We start from the raw sequence: 23,277 nt of genomic DNA, 5'->3' as shown, positions 1-23,277 counted from the left end.
TTTGAATATCCACAGCATGATGCGTTGATGGCACTCAGGAATGCTCTACATGTTAATGTTTAGTAAATTCTAGTTGCATACTAGCTTCATAATCAACTACATTTACCCGTAGATTGGGTGTGCTCTTAGCTTCCTAGCTACAATATCAGCATTAACTTCAAAACTTTTTCAGTGGTATTGATAATAGTGACAACATAGGGTTTTTTTTCTATAATCAAATAACTTTTCACTGATCAGTAGCTACTTGGAAGTGGTGAGAATTTATGATGGCCAAGCCTGATCCATATTTTGGCTTCCCTTCTGAGCCATCATGTCACACTATCATAGTCTGACATGTAAAGGTTTAGAAGAAAAATCTGCAGAACATTTATGACATATCCTAGAGATATTAAGTACATATGAATTTGAATTCAGAGTAACTAGTTAAAAGATATGTAATATTAACCTTTCCCTGTCCGTTAAGATATCTAGAAATAACATAATGTGCTGTGACTAGTCAAAATTACAAATGTCTTTTTCCAAGTATACCATCATTCTAGGTGTCACTTGGTTTTTCTTTTGCATATGTAAAAGACGTGACGAGTTGAAATTTAGCCAACGTGCATTTTGACAAATCAGATTAAGGGTTATTTAACTAACTAACCTATACCAACAATAAAACAGAGAATTTAAAAAAGTCAAAGCTAAAAGTATTACCCCAAAAATACGTTTAAATACAGCACAAAAAAGCTAAGAATAATAGTTATTAAGAAATCGATTGAAAAGGTGGACAAATGTATGAGGACCCACATTTTTCATCTATACCCGCAACAGAGATATTCCCAGGTCATCCATTTTCCATTTCTATTTCTTAATGCTACAAAACAAAACCCGCTCCCTGAATGTTGAGTCTGCAACATTAATTACCATGGCAACTCAAATGATCATGAACTTGAGCTTTATTGTGTATGAAAAACCCTAGCTTCCCTAAATTCACAAAAGCTTGCAAAACCAACTCTGCTCTTGCTAATAATTAATGGACCAAGTAGAGTAAACATCTCTACTTCCTCCTCCTGCATCTTGAGTGCTGTAACTAAAAAGTCCTACCATTTAATGGATACGCCGTCTGTTGAATCAAACTGCCATTCTTTCGAGTGTCTGCTGAGCTCTTCTACCTCCAGGATTTCTCATAAAAGAGTCAGACAGCAAACCAAAGGACATTTCATTGTTTACTTTCAACTTCATGTTCAAAAAGTTACATAGTATTTTAACAGTTAAAATGTGCTAAAGCACAGCGTTCTAAACTTCTAAAAGCCGCCTCAGACAAATACAGAACATTTCAATGAGCGTAAAAAAAAAAGAAACCTGTATATGTGTCATAATAAAAAGTGTAAAACACCTACACATAAAAAATCATTGAACATCACCGTTAATGAAAAGAAAATGAAACAGGAAATGTACAAAAGTCTGTGGGGGACACAGGAGGAGGAAACTTCTGTACGAGTGTGTTTGAAAGGGATGGAAGTTTGCTTTAATCAAACATGTCGTCGTCATCTTCTTCCTCGTTGTCTGACTCGTGGAAGTACTTCACTTCCTTCTTGGAGCGGCCCGGCCGGTCGCGGGATGGGGCACTGGTGGCACTCGGGCTGTTGCTTTCGTCATCGTCGTCGTCATCCGATGGAGGTTTCTGTGGCTTCTGAGGCTTCTGAGGCTTCTGTGCAGCAAGATGAGAAAACACTTTATGATGGTGACCCTTCAGATAAGTACTGCACTAGACAGGGTGTTTAGATCATATTCAGATCCTTCATTTAAGTATGGGAGCATTACCACAATATAATGATCTCATTTACAGTCAGGGTCTGTGTTACCAATGTCACTGTAAGGAGAACTAGGGAAATGAGCCTATATCAGGGAAAAATCACAAGCTCCCTCCAGCCTTGGAAAAAACGTCACTCAGACATGCTGTTCTTCCAACATTATATTCACTTATTTCAGCTGGTTTTCAGTTGCACCTCTACAGACCTTCAGTTTAGACGCTTGTCTCAGTGCTCAGATTGGATTTGTAGAGTTTTCTAAACTGAGAATAAATATTACTGAAGGTAAAACATGAACCACTGGCAGTACGAAATGTTTCACTGGCTCTCAATACACTATGTTCTAAGAATCTTTTCATGTTAATTCCTGATAATGCACATCTTCAAATATTTATGATGCTGCCTTCTCTAAACACAACAACATACTCACTCTGCCGGCAGGTTTTGCCATTTTCTTCATCGGACTGTAATCATCTTCAGAGCCGGAGCCCTTCCTCTTCCGCCCCCGACCTTTGCCTACAACAAAATCAAACGGTGACAAAAGGCACCCCACCAACAAAGTGATTTTCATTCACTTATTTAAATTATGTTATGATAAATAAATGAAATGTCCACAGTACCTTTAAGAGCTGGTGCTGGCTTCTTGGACCCGGTGTCAGAGTCAGAGTCCCAGATGGATTTATCTGGTTTCTTTGCTTTTGGTGCTGGTGGTTTCTTGGTTTTGGGAGCTGCATCTGAGGGCTTTTTAGCTGCTGCACATCACAAATAAAAACATGGTCATTAAACATGAAATGTGCACTCTATTAAAGGGACATGTAAAGCACCACATAATAAAATCTATCACAACACTGTAAGCCACGATGGAGGCACAAAATGGAGCCTGCTAAGACAATGCCTTGATAGGTTGCATCCACAATGTCCTGGTTCATATTAGATCACTTTAGGCTCTCACAGCGTGGCAGCCATCATGCTGAGTGAGAGCAGTCTCTGCTGGACATACTGGGACATTACCTTTCTTTGCTGGCGATAGTTTGTCAAATGCAGAGCTGCTGGAGTAAGTAGACAACACTGGACCGTTGTCATCATCACTCTCAGACTTGGATCCGTCTACAAGACAAACACAAGCCAGTGGTCAACTGCTGCACACTGCTGCACTTCCTGTACAGGTCCCTGCTGCCTGGGGCATTAAATAATACATGTCTATGTCTATATAATGGCGATGTGAACAGCACATTTTCATTCTCTATTATGGCCCATAATGATCTTATGATGATGTTTTTACTGTGTGCATAAGCTGTGTTTTTCTATTTGTATCCAGTTCATTGAAAAAAAGATAAAGGATGGTGCCACTGGTGTCTCTACACATGACCGTACACGGACACTGAGTTGATACTCACCACTGTCATTGCTCTTTTCAGAGAAGGCTGACTTCGAAGAGAAGATGCTGGTTGTGTCTTTCTTTTTAGCTACAGGAGCAGAACTTCAAAGAAGCAAAAACAAAGGATTCAACATTTATTTTCTGAATATTCTGGGACATTTTTGAGATGACGGGATGCGAGTGGACAGAAAAGATGAATGACATGGAAGAGCTGCATTTGAACCAGGGGCAATGTCCGTGAGGATAATGGCTGTGATCCAACTGTAACAACTACCACCGTCTCATGAACATGCTGTGCACTCCTAAACCTTACGTCGTCTTTTGTTTCGCGGGAGAGTAGGAGTCTTCATTGTCTTCTTCTTCGTCTTCATCATTATGGTCGTCGTAGCGATCCTTGGTGTCAGAGAAACTGAAGTCATCTTTCAACGACCTCACTGGAGAAGAAGCGGCGTCGTCATCTCCGTTCTCCTCTTCATCTCCCTCCTCCTCTGAGAAGTCGAACGTGTATTTTGGCTTGGCAGCTGAAAGATGAGAGCAGATTCTGTGTCACACCCCATTATGAGTGCAGGGAGTTCTGATACCCTGTTCAATAATTATTTGTGTTGCGGCTAGGTTGCATCAGACTGCACCGTCAGACACTTGAAGCCAACAGAGACTAATCAGTTATTTTCGGCCCCAGGTGATTTAAAGTCAAGGAGTTCAGTGTGGATTGAAATGAAACGGTACCAGTCACCAAAACCAGCTACCTCAGCCTGACGGTGGGTCATATCAAAGAATCTGGGCGTATTAATAAAAGATTTTGAAATTTGTTACTAGTAAACAACTTTAATACTTTTAATTATTCAACTTCCTCCGAAATTCTCAGGATTCAAAAAAGTGTCTTTATTATTCCAAGTGAATGACGCTGCACTTTCATAGTTTTATAGTTCTGCCTAAAATCAAAATATCAAATTCCCAGTGAGGCTTCCCCGAGTCTTCCAGTTAAATTACTTAAAAGCCTAAACCTGTTTTCCATCATAAATAGCTCTACTGCACTTGACTGTGATATTAAAATTCATGTGTGTCATGACCAACAAAGTTTTGTTTCTATTTTGTTCAAAAATACAATCAGGCCAGAATAAAAGGTTAGGAATACAGCTTTGATACTATACAGAAAGCCAGGTGTATCTGACAGCTGTGGCAGCTGCAGCAGCTCTGTCAAATTATTCAACAGTGGTCTGACTGCATAGTGATGCTCAGTGTCTGAAAGAATAGGGCTGAACTATTGGAAATCTTTGACTTTGTCAACAAATCCCACAAAATGACCAGAGCTATCAATTCATTTACATGTTCAACAATCTTCTCTTTTTATCCAAATATGACAATGGATTTATTTTTACAAAAAGGTTTCAAAGAGCTCATCGTGGTAGTTTTCAACCAACGTTCCACAAAAAAGTGGAAACAAAACATTTGTCGGGAACTATTTTCAGCAGCAATCCATATTTGATGCTCTATTGAGTATTTAAAGCAGAAGGGTGCTGGATGAAGGACTGCTTGAAAATAAAGTACAATGTGCATGTGTTTATGAATGAATGTTTTTCATAAGTTATGAATAATAGTGAAGCTCTATGGCATAGAGGAATAACATATTTCAAGCTTTGGGACATACATAGTACTTGTTAGATTGAAAAATAATGCAGTACAACAATACAGTGCAACTGATGAGTAGTAACTGCTGATACTAAATATAAGCATACCTGATGACCTCTGGGACTTGGTCTCTCTAGGACGGACGGGTTCACTGTTCTCCATGTCACTGTCTGACTTGGACTCGTCTTCAGACCAGGGGTTTCTCTTCTTCACCTTCTTAGCAGTTTTGGGAGCAGGAGGTTTCCTCACTCTGGGAGCTCCTGTAACCAAGTAAACAAGGTTATCAGACTGTCTGTATCTTCACTTAGGACTGAGAAGTTTGTGCTTCTTCAATAATGGATTAGTGTTTTCTCACTGCAGCACAAAGCACTAAAAGAGGCAAGGGGTAATATGTACTTTTCAAAGTGATATATACAGAAAAACCAACACAATACTTGTTAGAAAATGGTTGGTAAATATCTGCCAGCAGTAATAAATCATTTATTCTACAGCAAGCACAATTCCATTCCTTCTCACAAAATAAGATCATCCTCAACCTTCAAAAAGTTTGCAACTGAGAAATATTTGTTCTTTTTCAAAGTAACACACCGGGATGGGAAAATAAAAGTGATGGTCTGAACATGAAAAGTACTTACCAGGTTCTTTCTTCTCTTTCTTGACACGTGGAGCTTTTGGTTTGGCTACAGAGTTTTCTCCTGTAACTCCTTCGCCACCCAAGCCATCATCATCAAATTCTAACTTCACCGCTGGGTCTGAGTCACCCTGAGAGGAGAACACAACCGGAGACATACCTGGATTTATTCCTTTTAATTTGGCAATTAAAATAGCTGGGACTCGTATTTGTCTCATTATTTGCCATTGTACCTGTGTGATGATTTGTGTTCTAGTCATAATGCAGTGGAAGCTATGTTACATCAAATGTGTGTGTAGTTCTACACCAGTTTATAGTGTGAATTAAGATTCATTCTAAAAATATTTTAAGCCAAACCCAGTAGCTACCTTCTTCTTTTTGGTTAGTTTCTTGGCTGCATCAGATTTGATAGCCTGAGTTGGAGGCTCCACCCTGCGGCCAAATGGTGAGGGCATAGTCTCCTCCAGGTTCAGCTTTTTCGCTTTAGGTTTGCCCACTTTACCCTTCACCAGTTTGATGGCCCTTCCGGCACTTTGATCCTCTCGCTCCTGAGCCTCGACATTCTAACAGAAGAAAAACAGAAATTAAATCATACAACTTTCCTAATACAATAAAGTCTTAAATAAAGGCTAATATTGAAAAAGAAATAATGTTGGTGGCCAACACAAACACATCGCTAATACATCCGCTAATAAAAACTATTAAAAAAACATGGAAAAAGTAGTTGTTTGAGGTAACAAATTCCATCTACCAGCACTACTAAAGCTCATCAACTAGAACGCTGTGCAAATTGAACAAACAGTAAACTCTCAGCTGTGACTGTCCACAAGTTTGGATGGTGGTACAGTAGTAAATGACTATCGGCCCAAAACTTACATCGAGCTCGTTAATGAAGACCGCTAAGTCCTCCTTCCACAGATCCTCTGAAGATTTCTTCTGCAGGTCATTCAGCTCTCCTCTCTGCACAAACACACATTCAGTTTGTTAATCAACACATGTCAACTACACATTTTCATGGTCCCAGATCACAGCAGGTTAAGGAAGTCTCTTGGCACTTGTTTTATTTAGCTAACCCCTGAACTACAACTGCTACAATAACTCTTCAAAGACATGACATAATGCCAGTGACTGATGTCAGTCAGTGAAATAAGTCATACAACAATATACCTTTAGGTCCCTCTGTTTGAGCAGTTCTTCCACTTTCTCTTTAGTCAAGCACCACAGAGGCATGTTGAGGATGTAGTTGAAGTTTGGTCCTGATGAGGAACCAGAGTCCACTGAGCTGTCACTGTCATTCCCATCACGGTAATCTTCTTCCTGAGCCTGTCAGAGGTAAAACAAAATCGTATCATGCAAAATCACACATGTTGCTCTCTTTATGTGTAATGTGGATTTACTGACTTGCTGCCATGACCAGTAACAATGACTGTATACCTAATGATTTTCTGTGAGCATTGCATGTGTATGTATTTTCAAGCAACTCTTTCATACCTTTTCCTGAGCTTTGGCCCAGGCAGCCACTGGATCTGATTCATAGCCTTTCTGAACCAGCATGCGGATCAGCTCACGCTTGGATTTGTTCTCTATTTGAACAGAAAAAATGGGTTAGAAGAAAAACATAGTGATAAGACTCTTAAATGAGGCGAATAGAGCTGCAAGTATTTTAAGTATTCCTACCTATTGAAATTTTCCCCTCAATCTTTTCCAACACAAAGCGAGCCTGATTAGACAGTTTGGAAGCCTCTGCTCCCAGGCTGCCCAGTAACCAGTCCTTCCTCAGTTTGTAGTAGTGCAGGCGAAGCTCAAAGAACTCCTTGAGGATGTCTTGGACTGAATCGTATCTCTTCAGACAACCCATGTGGTCAAACAGCACCTAAAAATTAAACAGTAAAGCAATTATTTCAATACACACCATATTTTAAAACAGGAAATAAAACACAACCAGCCAACGTTAACCATTTACCATGGAGTTGCAGGTGAGACTGGACTGCAGTTTGAAGACTTTGTGGAGGCCAACTGCCTCTGCCTGGGCCAGTTTCTCCTCAGACATGCGTACCACAAACTTGACTGTGGTGTCAGTGTGGTATTCCTTATAGTCATTGATGAGAGCTGGTGTTTTGTCAGTGCCCTGCAGCATGGGCTCTAGCACAGACTCCTTATAAGCCTGTAAACCAGAGCAAAGATGCACAGTTATTCACAATGATACATCCAATTCATTTACCATGCATGCTGTTTAAATTATTATGATTTTTAGATCCTCCAGAGAAAGGAAGCTGAACTGTACCTGCGTCCATGTCCGGACTGGAAGCTCAGTGATCTCAATGGTGTTTTTGTCTATAACCGACACCTCTCCACTGACCAGGAACTGGTTCTGACCCAGTTCATGGATCACCCCTTTGAAGTTTTTGTAACTGGGCAGCTGTTTGGTGACAAAAAATACAGAGGGAAGAGTAAAACTGAGAGAATTGTCTTGTTTTTCATCTAAATAGATGCATCAAACTTGCATCAATGCACATCATCAAATGCAAAGATTTTATTCACAACTTTAGCAACAAGCCGTGCGCTGTGTGCATGTGTCATGGCTGCAAACATTCTCCCTTTGTTTAATTTCCACAAGAAGATGAGTTCAATTTTAGAATTAAAAAAAGTATGGACTAAACAATGCAAAACCAGCCATTGATTACGTAGTTGTTAAAGGTTTCTAGTTATAGCATTTTCTGGTCTTTACATGTTAGCTAGATTTGCACCTTTCACCAATTTATTTTACATTACTTGTACCCATACTACTTGCTGAGAAGGTTCACTATCAATCAAACTTAACATGCACATTTATCCCTGTTTAGTTTTACCCGTTATATCAAGCTGCACTGAAACAGTCCATCTTTTGTGTCCTTATACCAACATCATGTCAAAAGTCAGGACCTGCTGATATTCAGATCTGATTGATACTAAAAGCAGTTTGACTTAAGCAATGATTCATTAATATGCTTCTGTTTATAAGTTTGCTGTTTAGGTTTCTCAGCTTTACTGATTGATGCTCTCTTTTCACTCCTCCATCTTATGAACTATGAATGCTCACTTTATTCAGTAGAAAATTTCCTGCTCATTAGTGAATTTGTTTAAGAAATGAATTACTACTTCCACAATCTTTGAGCTGACACACAGTTAGATATGATTAATATTTAATCATATTATCTTTAACTTGTTAAACTGATGTCTTGTTAAATGTGAACATCTGGAAAATCAATAGAGAATGTGTGGGGCAAACAACTTGGAGAGGATACTTTCCAGCAGTACCATGGTCAATGTCAAACCTCTCAACCAAGCTGCTGGCAGTGTACACGCAAAGTCCATTAGTGAATGGTTTTCTTTTCAAGTACTGAGTTTTCAGACTGTTTACCATGGGCAGGGGATCCTGGTGGTTGAGCAATCTGTTGATGTTGTTGACAATCTCTCTGGGGTCGTAGTTAGGAATCTTACAAGCCCAGCCTGTCCCAATGCCTTCTGCACCGTTCACCAGCAACAGTGGAATGATGGGAATGTACCACTCTGGCTCCACCTTCTGGTTGTCATCATACAGGAATTTGAGGAGGTTGAAGTCCATGGCTGGGAATAACAGCTTGGCAAGTGGACTGTGGGAAATAAGACCACCATTATGCATTCAAGTTAATCTTTATTAATGATATTGATAATATAATGATACGTATTAAGGGTCCGTATAACAAACACATTTTGTGAATGAATAAAGGTGTCACAAAAAGCCTATAAATAAAACACTCATGTTGGTATCATCACCTAACATGAACAAAAAAAAAAAAAAAAACAGGTTTCTTGTCACTTTACCTGAGCATTGTGAAGATATAACGAGGGCTGGCAGCATCCTTGCCTCCATTGATGCGAGTACCAAACTGACCCAGAGGCTGCAGGATGTTCACATTGTTGCTACCCACAAAGTTCTGGGCCAAGTTCACTATGGTCATCATGAGGGCTTGCTGTATAGACAAATTGGAAGTGGGTGGTGAGTAACAGTCAACAGGACAGAGAGTCCATGAGTTTATGGGTTTACGTCAAAAGTATCATTGTATTCACTGAATTTCTGGAGCATTCAGTTGTTGTGTTTTGAGTTTAGTGTGCATGTAAACTTTACGTCCTGATTTCAGAGACACAGTTTCCTATGTTAACCAGCAGAAATTTCATGATTAAAAATTGGTTAATGCATAACATATGCATACATGGGCCCAAACGTCACGCTAGCCAAATCACCAAGAGTAAAAGTGACATGTGTTATCTGGCACCAAGATTAAGACTAGCAGTAGGTCTTGTAAGTTGAAAGTTTGAGCCGCATATCACGCTTGGGCTTTCACATCAGCAAACTCTTGTGAACGGTTCATGGTCTCTCTTTAGACCAATGTCAGCATGAATCCCCCACAAACAACGAGAACTGTTCACTGAACTAGCATATAGGGCCGAGAATGAGAATAGAGAATGTAAAATAAGGTCAAACTCAAACTACATTTTATTTAGTCTAAATAAAATGCCTAATTACAATTATATATGACAGATCCTAGTAACTGCATCTTTCTCCATTTTTATGACTGTTAGGACACTTAATGAATTAAATGTACCTCTCCATGATGGTATGCAGACATCTCTGCCACTGAACCGGCCAGTTGTGCTACCTTCACTTCCCTCTTGTCATTCCTCTTTAAGCAGGTAAACAACACCTTCCTCTGACCTGGCTTTAAACCTGAAAGCAACACATACATACCATCAGCATCTCATCTCTTCTAAAGTCAAAACAGATAGTGATGGTAAAAACGATCATAGCTTTACACAAAATTGACTTTATAAAATTGATACAAAAAGATACATTACTCCACAAAAGCAATGCAGCACATCAAACAGTTTAGAGATACAGGGAGTATACCAACCATCAACCAAGGATGGAATAGATCGCTCGTTGTCAGAGTTAGAAAACAGAATCAGCTCTTTGTTGATGAAGTCATTGTAGGAGAGGTGCCTGGCATTAGTTCCATAAAGGAATTGCTAAAATAATAAAGAAAAAACGATTTCACTGTTAAACAATTTTCACTTCAAACTGGTATCTGAAAAAAAAGACACAAATCATCAAATGCTGCTGCAATACAGTGTGCGAAGCGAATACGCAGAAAAAAAACAATCATCTTCACAAAGACCTTTCTTCTGCCTCACATAAGTTTTACGCAAAGTCACAGACCTCTGGCAAGCCGTGCATCCTCCTCTGACGTCTGTCCTCCATGAAGTTAGTCAGCCACTCCTTCCTGTCATCTGTCTTCTTCTTACTGAAGGCCTGGAGCAAAACAGGCATTATATTATTATATTATCAGCGTCCAGTTGTTCATCATATATACTAATGGTTAAATCCCGTATGACATCACAACAACATCCACTTTCTTGATTCTCTCCCCAAAAAAATCAGTTTTAAGGTTTAAGTTCACAGACAGCTTTTTCCAGTCTTGTTCCTCCTAACAACAATATTGGACCATAAGATTAAACTCACCAGAGTGATGGCAGCGTCATCCTCTGCACCGCTGTATCTAAATGTGATGCGGTGCTTCTCCATGTCAGCAAAGTATTCTTTTGCCTCTTTGCTTGTGCTTGTACCCAAACCTGGAACATAAATCAGAAGCTTTTAGAGGAAACAACTTTGAGTAATTATCAAACTGAAACATTTTACTGAGTCTATAAAATTACTCTTATCTAAAGATTAAATAATAAATATTCAACGAACAAACCTTTGTAGTACTTTATATGCCAGGTTTTATTATTTTCTGTTTGTTTCTTCCACTCTTCAAACTCTGGAAGGCTGTAGAAGGCCAGCTCCTGCTTGTTCTTGGTCGCCTGCAGAAATATAAATCATAGCAACAATCATGTCATCTGTGTTCACTTTTTGTCCTTGAGACATCTGAAAGTTATGTCTCTGTGGTGAAAACCTGTCTGTGCTAAATGATACTTTGCATATTTTGCTGCTTTGTGCTGACAAAAGCTTAGAAGTATTTGTCAGTGTGTTACTCTCTTACCTTGACAATGGGTGTGATAAACTCCTCCAGGAATGTGTGTTTGAGCAGAGAGGGCCAGTTGTGGTGGAAGAAATTGATGAGCAGACCTTTGATATGCGATCCGTCTTGATCCTGGGACAACATAAGAAATGTTAAAACTACTTTCTGAGGAACTACTAATCACACCAGGTCTGTGAGAGCATGTTCATGAGGCAAGTCACCTGATCTGTCATAATCATGATCTTGCCATAGCGCAGGCTCCTCAGTGACTCTGCGTCGTCATAGCTCTTCTTGTACTGGAGGCCAACGATTTTGATGATGTTATTAATCTCAGCGTTTTCCATAATCTGTTGACAAAAAGGATAACAACAGATTTAAGTGAAAACTTAATTCAGACACAGATTCCCACAGATAATAAACAAATTCCAGTCTACACTGATTTTGGCTACCTTTAAGTTTATTGATTTGACAAAATCAAAACAGTGCTGCGTCGTGTAAACCAGCCTCCAGCAAAGAAGCTGATAATTTTTACGTCATTGGGTGACGTTTTACTTTTACTCCTGACTCATTACTTGCTGTTTGCATTATCTCTTTTCCAAAGTCCTAATGCAACGAACAAAAAACTGTAAAATAATGTTATTAGCCCAAAGAAACGTGTTCACCGGATTTCATTCATTACTTGATTATTGATTGCTAACATGGCCTCTGCATCCTTATGAGCTACAGATAGTGAGGCTCCACATGTACAGTAAGCCCAACAAGAAGGGTGAAGCATGATTCCTCACACCATATTTTTTCCATTGCTGATTGATCCCTCTTTACCAATGACATTTATGCCATTTTTGTTAAAAGAACTACAGCACTTCCATAAAGTTGAGGGACTTACAGAAGACAATAATGAAAGAATGATCAAAATCAAAGAAGCAGAGGTTGAAATGTTTTGAATCCAATATCCAAGTATGGACCAGGTTAAAAGACCCTGCTCCATAAACAACATTTACTGACGACAACTGCTTTTTCTGTTGGTGTTTGTATTGTATTATGCAGCCTCGTACCTGCTTGTGCGTTGCCTCTCGCACATTCAGGATCTTGCCTCTCAGTGGGAAAACGCCGTAGCGGTCACGTCCGATGACTCCCAGTCCAGAGACCGCCAGAGACTTAGCTGAGTCTCCCTCAGTGAGGATGAGAGTGCATTCAGAGGAGTGTTTGCCACCTTGGACACAGATATGAAAAGCATTATTAGCTCATGAGTGTTTAACACTGTACAGATCTCATCTCGACTTGAATTAGCTATATTTATTCTATTGTAAGTCACGATGTTATAGTAAAGCTATAGTAAATATTATTTACACCAGTGCTGAGCAGTGAGTATGTCATGAATTCTAGCTGTTGCTGGAATATTATGGTAACATGAAAAAGTTTACATTAACTGTAATGTAAAGTTGGGCAATTACTAGTAAAGCAAATAGTCAGGGTAAACATAGACTATTAGGTAAGACTCATATAATGCACCCCTAAGGCATTGTAATTGCTTATTCTATTGTTTTTTTTAGCACTGAAGTGTTCTGTAATCCTCACTCTCAAATCCATATCAGCACTCATGATTTAGTTTCAGAGGCAGCAACCACACCAGCTGGACACTGAGGTTGTGCCATTCTTCTACACATTAATAAGTAATCACACTGTTAACACACCAGCATCATTGGCGTCATCTAGCTTGGGGATGCCTTTGATCTTGCTGTGCTTCACAGATGAGCACTTCTTATTCAGCTGTGTTTGAGCTTTGAACTTCACCCAGTTGAGTATACTCTCCACGATCCCGCAGTTGGTTGCCTGTAGATCACAAAGAGGAAAACTCTGTTTCATGACTGTCGTCCAACTATTTTACAACAAAATGGATTAAATAAAACCGTGAAAAGTGAGTCAGAAATGTCCTTACAGCTCTGATAAACTTCTCTGACAGAACACACTTGGAGCCAAAGCTCTTGGTCTGGAGTGTCATGTTCTCCTTGGTTTGGGAGTCAAAGCTTGGATTCTCGATCAGCGCGTTCACAAACACCCAGATATGGTTCTTCACCTAAAGTACAAATTAGAGGAAAGTTAACTGGTTTTCAGACATCTGTAGTAAATCCCCCCTTATAGTCCCACTGAAATGTTTGACAAATCATTGGTTATTTCACCTGGAAAGGTTTCACCGTCACTCCTGCCTTATTCTTCTTCTTCACCACTTCAATAAGTTTGGACACAATCTGGTCCACCACATAATCAATATGTCTGCCGCCCTACAACATATTCTCAGTATCAGAAACATGTTTACTCTTGGATTCCACGTTTATTCGTACCACTTTTTATCCACACTGTTCATATGAAGTTACCTTCGTCGTGGCAATGCTGTTTACAAAGCTGATTTGCTGGAATCCTTTCTCGCTCATGGTGAGGCAAACCTCCCACCGATCGCTCACAGTTTCATTCACCACCTTCAGGGCCACGCCTGTTTCATCTAGCTTGTCTTTCACGTACAGATCCACATAGCTGCGGAACCCAGTAACCTTTATTGACAGAGAGAACAGATAGACTTTTTTGTTATGCATAACGAAAAGCCACCATATATATTGCACTGTGAAAAGTTCATATTATAAATATAACATAAGTCAGTTTGGTTCTAAATTCATTAAGCAGCATGACCAGTTGATCTATTTTCAGTTACAAGAAGAACAAGGACCACCGCAACAGATGGTCTGACCCCCACAGAGCCTCAGGCATGATGTTGAGCCTCTCAACATCATGCCTGAGGCTTAAGAGAGAAAGACACTAACACAGACTAAATCCACAGATGACTTGTGGCAAATTGTCGAAGACGCTTTGCAGGCAATCATGGATCACAGCTTCATGGAACTGTACACTTGAAATGTAATGTCTTTCACCGTCAAAATCCCAAACCAGTTAAACCTCAACACAAACTTTATATCTAATACAGCAGGAAAATGTGTAATGAGACAGAGAAAGAGACTTACAGGTAATTTCTTGCCATTCAGTGTAACTTTGACTCCTCTGCAAGAGCCAGCTATATCATATGCTCTGCGGGTAAGAAGCGCCACAATATCCTTATCCAGTTTCTCCATCTTGAACTTGGAGAGGTCTGGCTGGAACGTCACGCAGGTGAAGTCATCCCCGTCGAAGAACTTGATCTTGGGGTCAGTCGTCTTTGTCATGTTGTTCTGCCACGTCTGAAGATGACCAAACATATAATAACGTATAAATAAACCTGCTGTTCCTGCAAAGCCTCGTCTTCTCTTCTATGACTTATAGTGTAATAAACAATCTCACTGTTCATACAGCTCTATGTGCTCGAAGTCGCTGTATTGAGTGCATTTATGTCCCACACAGCCTTGACATGAAACACCCGGTGGATTAGTAATTGTGCTTGTGCAACCCTTGAAGGTGCAAAAGTAATAACATACACAACCCTACCTGAGGTATGATCAACTGTCACAACCCTATAAGAACAACAATTACTTCATTCACACATCAACAAGCACGGGTCAAGATTTTGTATCAAACTCTTAAGGCGTTACAGTTTGTGAACAAGCACGACTATGGCCTCAAGGTGACTATAACTGAACTGAAATTTATTTAGAGTGCGTAATGGCTTCCACAGACATCAGCTGTATTTAGCTCACAAAGTAAACACCCTCTTTGAGACAAGCAATAGAACTACCTATAATCTGTAAAATAAAAAATAAAACCAATGACAATATTATTACTCAGAACTAGTTACTCTGATCTGCTTGAAGAGGAACCTCACCTGTTTGAAACTGTGTCTATACTCCTTGCAAGCAGTTTCCACAGTAAACTTAGTGCTGAAGATGTTGCAGAGTTTAGCACCGTACCCATTCCTTCCACCTGAAGACAAATAAAGGGTTAGTTTGCAGACAGCAGTTAGCAACATTGCCCTTTCTGCAATGACAATAATAGACCATTTTCACAGCAGTGAGTTTGACTTGTCGAAGCAGGGTAAACAGGCATAATTATTACCATTAATTATAGCTCTGTTACATTAAGGTTGCCTAGGGATCTGGTATTTTGCATGCTAGGTTACCAGAATGGTTATGAAATACATCAAATATAACAGGACAATTACACATGTGTTGACGTTTGACATATTAAACTGGCTGCTGTGAAAAGGGCCTAGAACTACTGATTAAGATGTTGATGTAGCTGCTCTCACCTGTGACTTTCTTCTCATCATCATCATAGTTGCTGGAGGTGAGCAAGTGGCCAAAAATGAGAGCTGGGACGTACATCTTCTCATCCTTATGCTCCACCACAGGAATTCCTTTACCATTGTTCCAGATAGAAATGGTGTTGGATTCACTGGTGGAGGCAGAAAAAAAAGAGTATATTGGTAGTACACAGTGTAAGCCACTGCCCCCTTCCATACTGGTTGAGATGCTATACATCTATGAACATCCATATTCTTTCTGTACAGACTCTGCTGCATCTTAAGCTTCAAGTCACAAATGAAACATGAGCCATTATACAAAAAGGGGCATAATAGGAGTTAGTATGTAACTTAAGCTTGGTTTATAGTCGGGAATCACTTCTACGCTGCAGCCTACACCATAGCCTGACACGCCTCTCCCCAGCAATATAACTACGCATTGCGACGACACAGATCGCAAAAGACATGACCGGTCTGAAATCTATTACCTTGACATAGCTCCGCGGCCTGACAAAAGAACAGAAAATTCGCCTTTTTTCAGCCTTTTACAAAGCATCTACTCAGATGTCTTCCTAGTGATTTAGTGGCATAATTACAGAACAGATTTAATGCTTTCAGCGGACTGTCTCCATACAGCATAGAGTCTGCATAGACCAGTTGTGGGAGTATAAAGTAAGCTTTAGATAACCAGCAGCTATTTCATCTAGACATTCACGGAGGCCAGAGGTGTAGGCCTATAAACTAAAAAATGAAAACTATCCAAGACATCCGAGACCAATAAATTTGAGATAACATGAAGTGTTTAGATTGTGGTGAGAAGAAAAATATAAATGAGTGCTTAATGAGCTCAGGCCACAAACATGGACTGAGGGAGCGGAGCATCAAGATCTCTGTGAAGCCACATTAGCAGCAGAGACCTGAGTGCAGCAGGGCTAATGCTATCATGTATACAGCAGGGGACATTAGAGAGAGGAGCAGCTCAGCTGAAGGACATGATGATGTTTAAGCTGTCAGCTTAAACATCATCATGTCCTTCAGTTGGCAGGATTGAAGTGAACCACAAATAAACAAAAGCGCTCATTCAATTTAAGAACAGAATCTTTATACTGTGATTTCACATGAAACAAGTTCTCAAACGTCTCCCATCTACTCTATTCATTCACAATGTCCAAGTTATATTCACTGCATGATGGTACAGAGCATTCAGCTGAATACAGGCAGGAGTAGTCACGTGGCCAGACAGACCATCCACATCACACGTACACTCACTGCCTAATTGTTGGTTCTTAAAGACAAAGATTTAATGTTTGACAGAAATTCATATCTTTCTGTTAATTATATGGTGATGTACTCACGGGTCAATGGTGATCTTAATGCCAGTCATGTTCTTGTCCCTTTGTTTGTTGTCGGCTGCATTGACTGAAGAAGAAACATCAAAACACAAAGTAAGGCACAAAGAGTTAACCAACTGAGGATTTCATAGCAAACATCAGAATGATAATTGTTATCTTCTCAGCTTGTTAGTCTTTAACATGCCAGAAAGACAAGAGTGCTCATCAGAATTTCCCACAGAGCATGGTGATATATTGTTGTCTAACCAACCATATGAGGCCCAAATAAACCTGCACATTTTTGGCATTTATGCTTAATAATGCCTTCAAAAACTGCAAAATGTCATTGTTCATTTTCTTATTTATAACATGAACAAATGTCAGGATTATACTAAAGTGAAAAATAATTTCCCTGTTTCCTCCATGATTGACTTAAGCTGTTTAAAGTTATTAATATATTATTTCATTCTGGCTGATTAGAGATTTGCTCTCTTTTACTCAAAGTACTACTTAGCTCTCAACTGCACCGCACAGACATCAGTACCAGATTTATAAAATCCAGAGAGATGCTGTGGAAAGCCATGGGAAAAAAACTAGCATACATTGTTAATATATATATATATATATATATATGTTATCCATGTACATTTAACCATCACAACCCTTCAAAATCACCTCAAATGGAAAGGAATCAACCTGAGAATCTGAGACTTCTCTGCTTACACTGAATGTAATCACCAACTACCCACTCGCTTTATTCACTGACAATTCGACAGTGACAAAGTGGATTTTTCAAACAAATGACTCAACATTATATAGTATTACAACACTGAATTTAATTGAACAGATGTAATATTTTGCATGTAAAGAAGAGATCAATGTGGGAACTATTTGTGATACGAAAGCTACAGGAGTATCTTCCAAAATGGGTTGAAATAATTAGTGCAAACAATGAGGAGGCTGTCATATCTGGATACAATTTAGAACACTGCGGACTTAAAAGCAATTAAACGAGAACAATCTACCACACTTGGTTTAGTTCGGCGCTCAATAAGACAATGAAACTGTGTCATTAATCAAACACCTTCATAAACACACAGGCTAAGGGGGCTAAGTGTGCAGAGGAAAGTGATCATCAACAGCACTCCTGTGTGGCGCACACTGTTGAGTAGCATCATTTAAAAGCTGATTACACTAGTGCACTTTACAAGCACAGGCATCAAGCACAGCATTACTCCCACATTTAACTGAGTCATTAAAACAAATATCTAACAGAGCGCCTTATTAACTTTTTGTTTAGCCAGGGAAAGTAGGGAGTGCCGGCACGTTACAGAGAAAAATAAACTGCAGCTCTGACTGTAGCCGCCTCAAACAATGAAATGATTCCTAAGTCAACTTCTCATCTGTCACAGATGTGTGCAGTGGGACTCCAGACAGCACATACAAAGATAGCTCACAGAGGGACACTAATCTCAACGTCCAGACCTAGATGAGTGCTGATAAGCAATGCCAAGAGCACAGAGACTCAGTGAATGATGCTGTCAGTTTTACAGTGATAACAAGCCTCCGGTGCCCCAGGTATAAGAAAGAAGAATCAACTGACAAATGGACCTTCACATTAACTGTGCAGAGTAAAGGAATAATTTGGATTCACTCACCGAGAATTTCATCAAAGATTTTGTACAATCCGGGAACATAGGTGATTTCCCTCTGGTTCATTCCTATTTCTTCATCAAAGACCCACATTTGCTGTAAAATGTTCAAAATAAAAACATTAACACAAGGCTGAAGCAGTAAGTTCCAATTTAATTTTATTCTCATTCAACTGTCCATCATAAGATGCAGAGCGGAAAGAAATTACTATGCACCACGAATACAAATAGGAAAACACTACAGAAAAAAAAAAAAAACATTTATGCACTGCATGTAGTGAAAGGAAATAATCACTTATTAGGCTAATCATGTGCCAGCTTTGCATCTGCTGCAGTCTTAACTAAATTTGGATATGGAAATCTATTCTCTCAATTAATGATGCTGCATGAAGGCTGAATAACAGACATAAGTTTCATTTCTTGATTGCTTAAAAGACTAATCAATTACCAAATTTCCACTGACTGAACTCTATTAACTTTTATTGGCAGCAATTCTGGGTCACTAACACACCAACTGTAATTTTGTGTATACTAGATGACATAATGTCATGTCATCCTCAGCCCATTTGTGAAAATAACAGCCTTCTGCCTTTTTGCACCTGCTGCTGTTTCTGTTATGGAGAAGTTCTCACACAGTAAACAGCATGTGAAACTAGGCAAAGCAGGAAGTTACGTATGCACAAAACACTGTTTACTGCAGTATGCTGCTGAGCCGTTAGCTTCCCCCTCAGCATGAAGGAAGGGCTAATTTCAACATCAGAGCAGTATTTAGACATTGTCAGTGTGATTGCAATCAAGAGGGTCTCTTCTGTTACAGAGATCTCTATGACTTCATGACATGTTAAATGGAAAACATCCTACACATGAATGTCAAAAATGCCTGGAGTCATATAATAGCTAAAGACACCCTGCAATGTTTCAGAGGCAGACAACAGCTAAATTCAAAGATGGCCACTCAAAAGTAGTTTCTTCCAGTGATCTGTTACAATCTGTAGAATGAACCAGAGGTTGTCCTGATTCCGGTCAGGTTTACAGACAAGGAAAAATCTTAATCCTGCAAGTTCTCTCTGTCTAAAGTATGTTGTCTCATTCTATGAGACATACATATCATTGAATGTTAAAATGAATTACAGATGTCCAATTGTTTTTGTTGTTGAAATTTGAACTACATAGTGTCTCAACGATCAGTCAGCTGTTACTCAATGTTAACTATGATAACATGCCATCACATCTGGTTCCTCTAGGTCAGATTTTAATAAATGAGTCTGTCATTTAGGCTGTTAGTGCATATACAATTTTCTTCTGCAGTTCCAAAACTTTCTGCCTGTAGTCAACAACAGAAGGCCATTTACTCCTGACTCACCTGGGTAATGGGTTCCACAGTGCCAATGTATGTGTCTGGACGGAGAAGGATGTGCTCTAGTTGGGTCTTCTTCTGGTACACTCGCTCCACGGACAACTTGGAGCCTGCCTTTTCTTTCTTGGTCCCTTCCATCTTTCCAGTCTCACCCCTTCCATTTGCAGCCTCCTGTTGGGGAGAACATGGTTGTTGTTAATAAGATGCATAATTGCAGGATAACCCCTGCACATGTGAGAAAGTGGCAATGCTGCGCTGTGCTGTTGACATCACTATCAGTGCTCATCACCACTGCAGAATCCCAGGTCATATCAGGGGCTTGTGAGTTTGGAGACAGATAAACTGTATCTACCATTATTGTATAACTGTATAGGCTCTTTTAGAGTACTGTGGGACCTAGATGTCGTAACTTACGCACGCATCCTACGCCAGTGCGAGCCATTTATACTTGTGCACTCGTCAGTCTGGCTCCCTCTGTAACAACGCCACCCAAATGCTAGTTGGCGCTGTCTTTTTTGCCAATCAGGTTATTTTTTGTTTGTACTGCCTGCCTGCCTTACAACAATGGCAACTGAAACTTTCGCTGAAATTTCACCAAAGACGAGTCATATAAATGTTCATATCTCCGAACCTCCTCAGTTAACCTTTCCTCGATGTGTTCCAGAGATGGAGAAGCAGATGGAAATACTAAAGCAGAAACACGCTACTATCAAGTGGACCAGTCACAGCTCTTGTGGTCTGTGTTCCCGCGGCATGTAGTTATTTCTGGGGAGGTGCACACCAGTTACAGAGTTAGGGTCTGCGCTGTCGCCGTAGGTTCAGCGGCAACTTAACGCAGAAGTCTAAACTGCCTGTAACACTGTAAATTCTCCCTCTATTCCAAACTAGAGTAAATTTTGTCAATGGATCTACAGATAATAACTGGTGAGCATATGACAATAAAATGAATACATGAGAATAGACAATAAAATAATATATTTGTGACTTGTATTTATATCGTATATTTCATATGCATTTTTATTAGAAGACAGGGTTGTTTGCATTTTTTGTCTAACTTCCTTTTTTTTATTTTGTCTTCAATGTGAAATGTTAAAGACAACTAGCACGCTAATATTATCACTTTACGCTATTATACTAATGGGCAGGAATTACCAAAGGCCCAGTGGCAGGCAATTCATACAAGAGTAATGACCTCCACAGTGACCCAAGTGACCCCAGACACCCCCACCCCCTACACATTCACACAAAAGGCTTCCTCTGTGCGATTCCCCTGAAGAAAAGCCCCTTTAAATATATCCAGTAAACAAACACAGTCCATATTTTTAGAATACACAGAAGAAATGATAAAAAAATGAATGTAACACTGTGTTGTGTTTGCTACTCCACTATGCAGCACATAGTACCAGCAAGGCTCTTAAAGTCTACCGATTAGAAACCCTTTAACAACAATTCAACATGCTTCACATACTGCGTAAAGAGTATAGAGACCAAATGTAAAACAAACAGCAGCTAAAACAGAATCCAAAAGACCACTGGGTTAAGAGGCTTGTGTCCACATTATACAGGATGGCAGCAAAGGTTTGTTGTTAATCACAGGGTTATTATGAGCTAAGACCTCATACATATCTAGTATTTAAAGCCAATTTAATGAATGCAACCCCAGACCAGACAGTTCAAGTTAGGTCGGACTCTTGAGATGAATGTGTGTGAGCGGGTAAGGCTCTGGGAGTCTGGGTCACCCGACTACTCTTTAAGTGTTTGCACCTACACCGACGGGAATTCCGGCTCACTCTCAGTAGTACACATCTCCTGCTGCTTATTACAAGACTTGCAGAAGGTAAGAGAATAGTTGTACAGTGCAAGGACATTGTTTCAGTTCTGTAAGAAGCCCAGTATGAACAACATAAAAAACAGTACGGAAAAGGATAATCTAAAGAAGGAAGTGGAATATAAATATGACAAAAAATATGAATCTGATTGTGGAATAGAGGTAATACTGCAGTAAATACTTTAAAACCAGGTTGTAGAACCACTAGGGTACCGTGAAAGCTACGTTCGCTGAGATAAGCGTGTCCATTCATAATATTTACACTATAATAAACATTACTCATAACTACTGCTGTGAGTTAGCTCTGTGAATTCAACTTTGTGGGTTAAAGTTGAAATAAAACCAAAGTTAATTTAACTCAACCTTAACGTTAACCTTGTCGAGGTAAACTGTTCTCTCCAACTTTAACTTGAAAGTGTAAACTCTTCGGGGTGCAAGACTCAGACAGGAGTTCAAAAACTCTCCCAGGCTCTTTAAACCGGTGTTGGGGTATTTAAAATCCGGTCTGAAATTTAAATGGAGACCGCAGCTGGCTAACATTTAACGAGCGTATTTGGGGTAGGTAAATAAACACTACGGACTCGCCAGGAGATTTAAATGCTAAGCTGGAACCAACCCACATCTGATATGAGTGGGATAACACGGAAGCTTTAATAAAAAAAAAAACGCAACAACACTAAATTAAAAACGTCTAAGTTAGTTAGTTAGTATACCAAACTAACTCACCATCCAAGCCAGACCCCCGCTTCCCGCAGCGCCGTTGGACATCTTCCTTTGTGATCCTCTTGTTATTTTTTGTGATGCAGCTGGCAAAACGTCTTCAGTTCCAGTGAAATTAAAAGTCCGCCAACATAGCAAACGTCTCACTGGCTGAAAGGAACCCAGACCTGCTTACCGCCCATGTTCTTTCTTCGTTTGCCGAGACGATAATCCTTACAGAGTGTATCAAAACAAGCAGAGGAGGGGAGTGTATCGCAGCTATTGTTAAAATCGACAAGCGGTGGCACAGTAGGCCTAAACTTCCAACAAAGATGCTAACCGGGATACTTGCTTCAAAATAAATACTGTACAAAACGCACGCGTTAAATAGGTTTACAATTTCACGTGGAGAAAAAAACACATTAAAACAGTCGTTTGACTGGAACGCTTGGGGAAAGGATATTAATTAAATACGTTTCATTTAGAAATAAAACGAATATTAGCTAACAGTAGCTACCGATGTCCGGCTCCGCCATCTGCAAGATAGACGGCGAATCGTCTCGCATATAAATCGACCAATCAGATGGCTGCTTTTCAAAAGCACCGGTATTTAGACCAATAGGAAACGCCGGCTTGTTTTTTTTCCAACGCAAGATGGCGGCAAAAACTCAGTCAAGCATCAGCACTGAAAGAGCAGACAGTCAATAATATAACACATA

At 39.7% G+C, this 23,277-nt stretch overlaps 1 protein-coding gene across 2 annotated transcripts; it reads right to left on the bottom strand.

Moving 5' to 3' along the window:
- Nucleotides 1-1,195: 1,195 nt before the first annotated feature.
- top2b (DNA topoisomerase II beta) lies at nucleotides 1,196-23,196 on the bottom strand. Of its 2 annotated transcripts, XM_084562843.1 has the most exons (36): nucleotides 22,586-23,196; nucleotides 20,038-20,202; nucleotides 18,681-18,771; nucleotides 17,047-17,110; nucleotides 15,698-15,843; nucleotides 15,275-15,372; nucleotides 14,484-14,696; nucleotides 13,845-14,018; nucleotides 13,650-13,751; nucleotides 13,409-13,546; nucleotides 13,164-13,302; nucleotides 12,525-12,682; nucleotides 11,691-11,816; nucleotides 11,491-11,601; nucleotides 11,206-11,311; nucleotides 10,971-11,080; nucleotides 10,668-10,760; nucleotides 10,363-10,477; nucleotides 10,057-10,178; nucleotides 9,275-9,423; nucleotides 8,832-9,063; nucleotides 7,716-7,850; nucleotides 7,395-7,595; nucleotides 7,109-7,304; nucleotides 6,923-7,014; nucleotides 6,599-6,754; nucleotides 6,308-6,391; nucleotides 5,800-5,994; nucleotides 5,436-5,562; nucleotides 4,908-5,060; nucleotides 3,485-3,692; nucleotides 3,191-3,273; nucleotides 2,805-2,900; nucleotides 2,414-2,545; nucleotides 2,224-2,309; nucleotides 1,196-1,693 (listed from the first exon to the last, which is right to left on the bottom strand). In XM_084562843.1, exons 1-36 carry the CDS (start codon nucleotides 22,625-22,627, stop codon nucleotides 1,511-1,513), a joined length of 4,821 nt encoding a protein of 1,606 aa, XP_084418969.1. In that variant the 5' UTR covers nucleotides 22,628-23,196; the 3' UTR covers nucleotides 1,196-1,510. The 2 variants fall into 2 exon arrangements, with proteins under 2 accessions (XP_084418969.1, XP_084418970.1); XM_084562844.1 differs by lacking the exons at nucleotides 15,698-15,843; nucleotides 17,047-17,110; nucleotides 18,681-18,771; nucleotides 20,038-20,202; nucleotides 22,586-23,196 and adding an exon at nucleotides 14,941-14,966 and having other exon boundaries at nucleotides 15,275-15,369.
- Between the last annotated feature and the right edge of the window lie 81 nt (nucleotides 23,197-23,277).

Source organism: Chelon labrosus (genome assembly GCF_963514085.1).
Source record: "Chelon labrosus genome assembly, chromosome: 16".
NCBI classification, from domain to species: domain Eukaryota; kingdom Metazoa; phylum Chordata; class Actinopteri; order Mugiliformes; family Mugilidae; genus Chelon; species Chelon labrosus.
The sequence above is the reverse complement of the archived record's forward strand: the minus strand, read 5'-3'. Positions and strand labels throughout refer to the sequence as shown.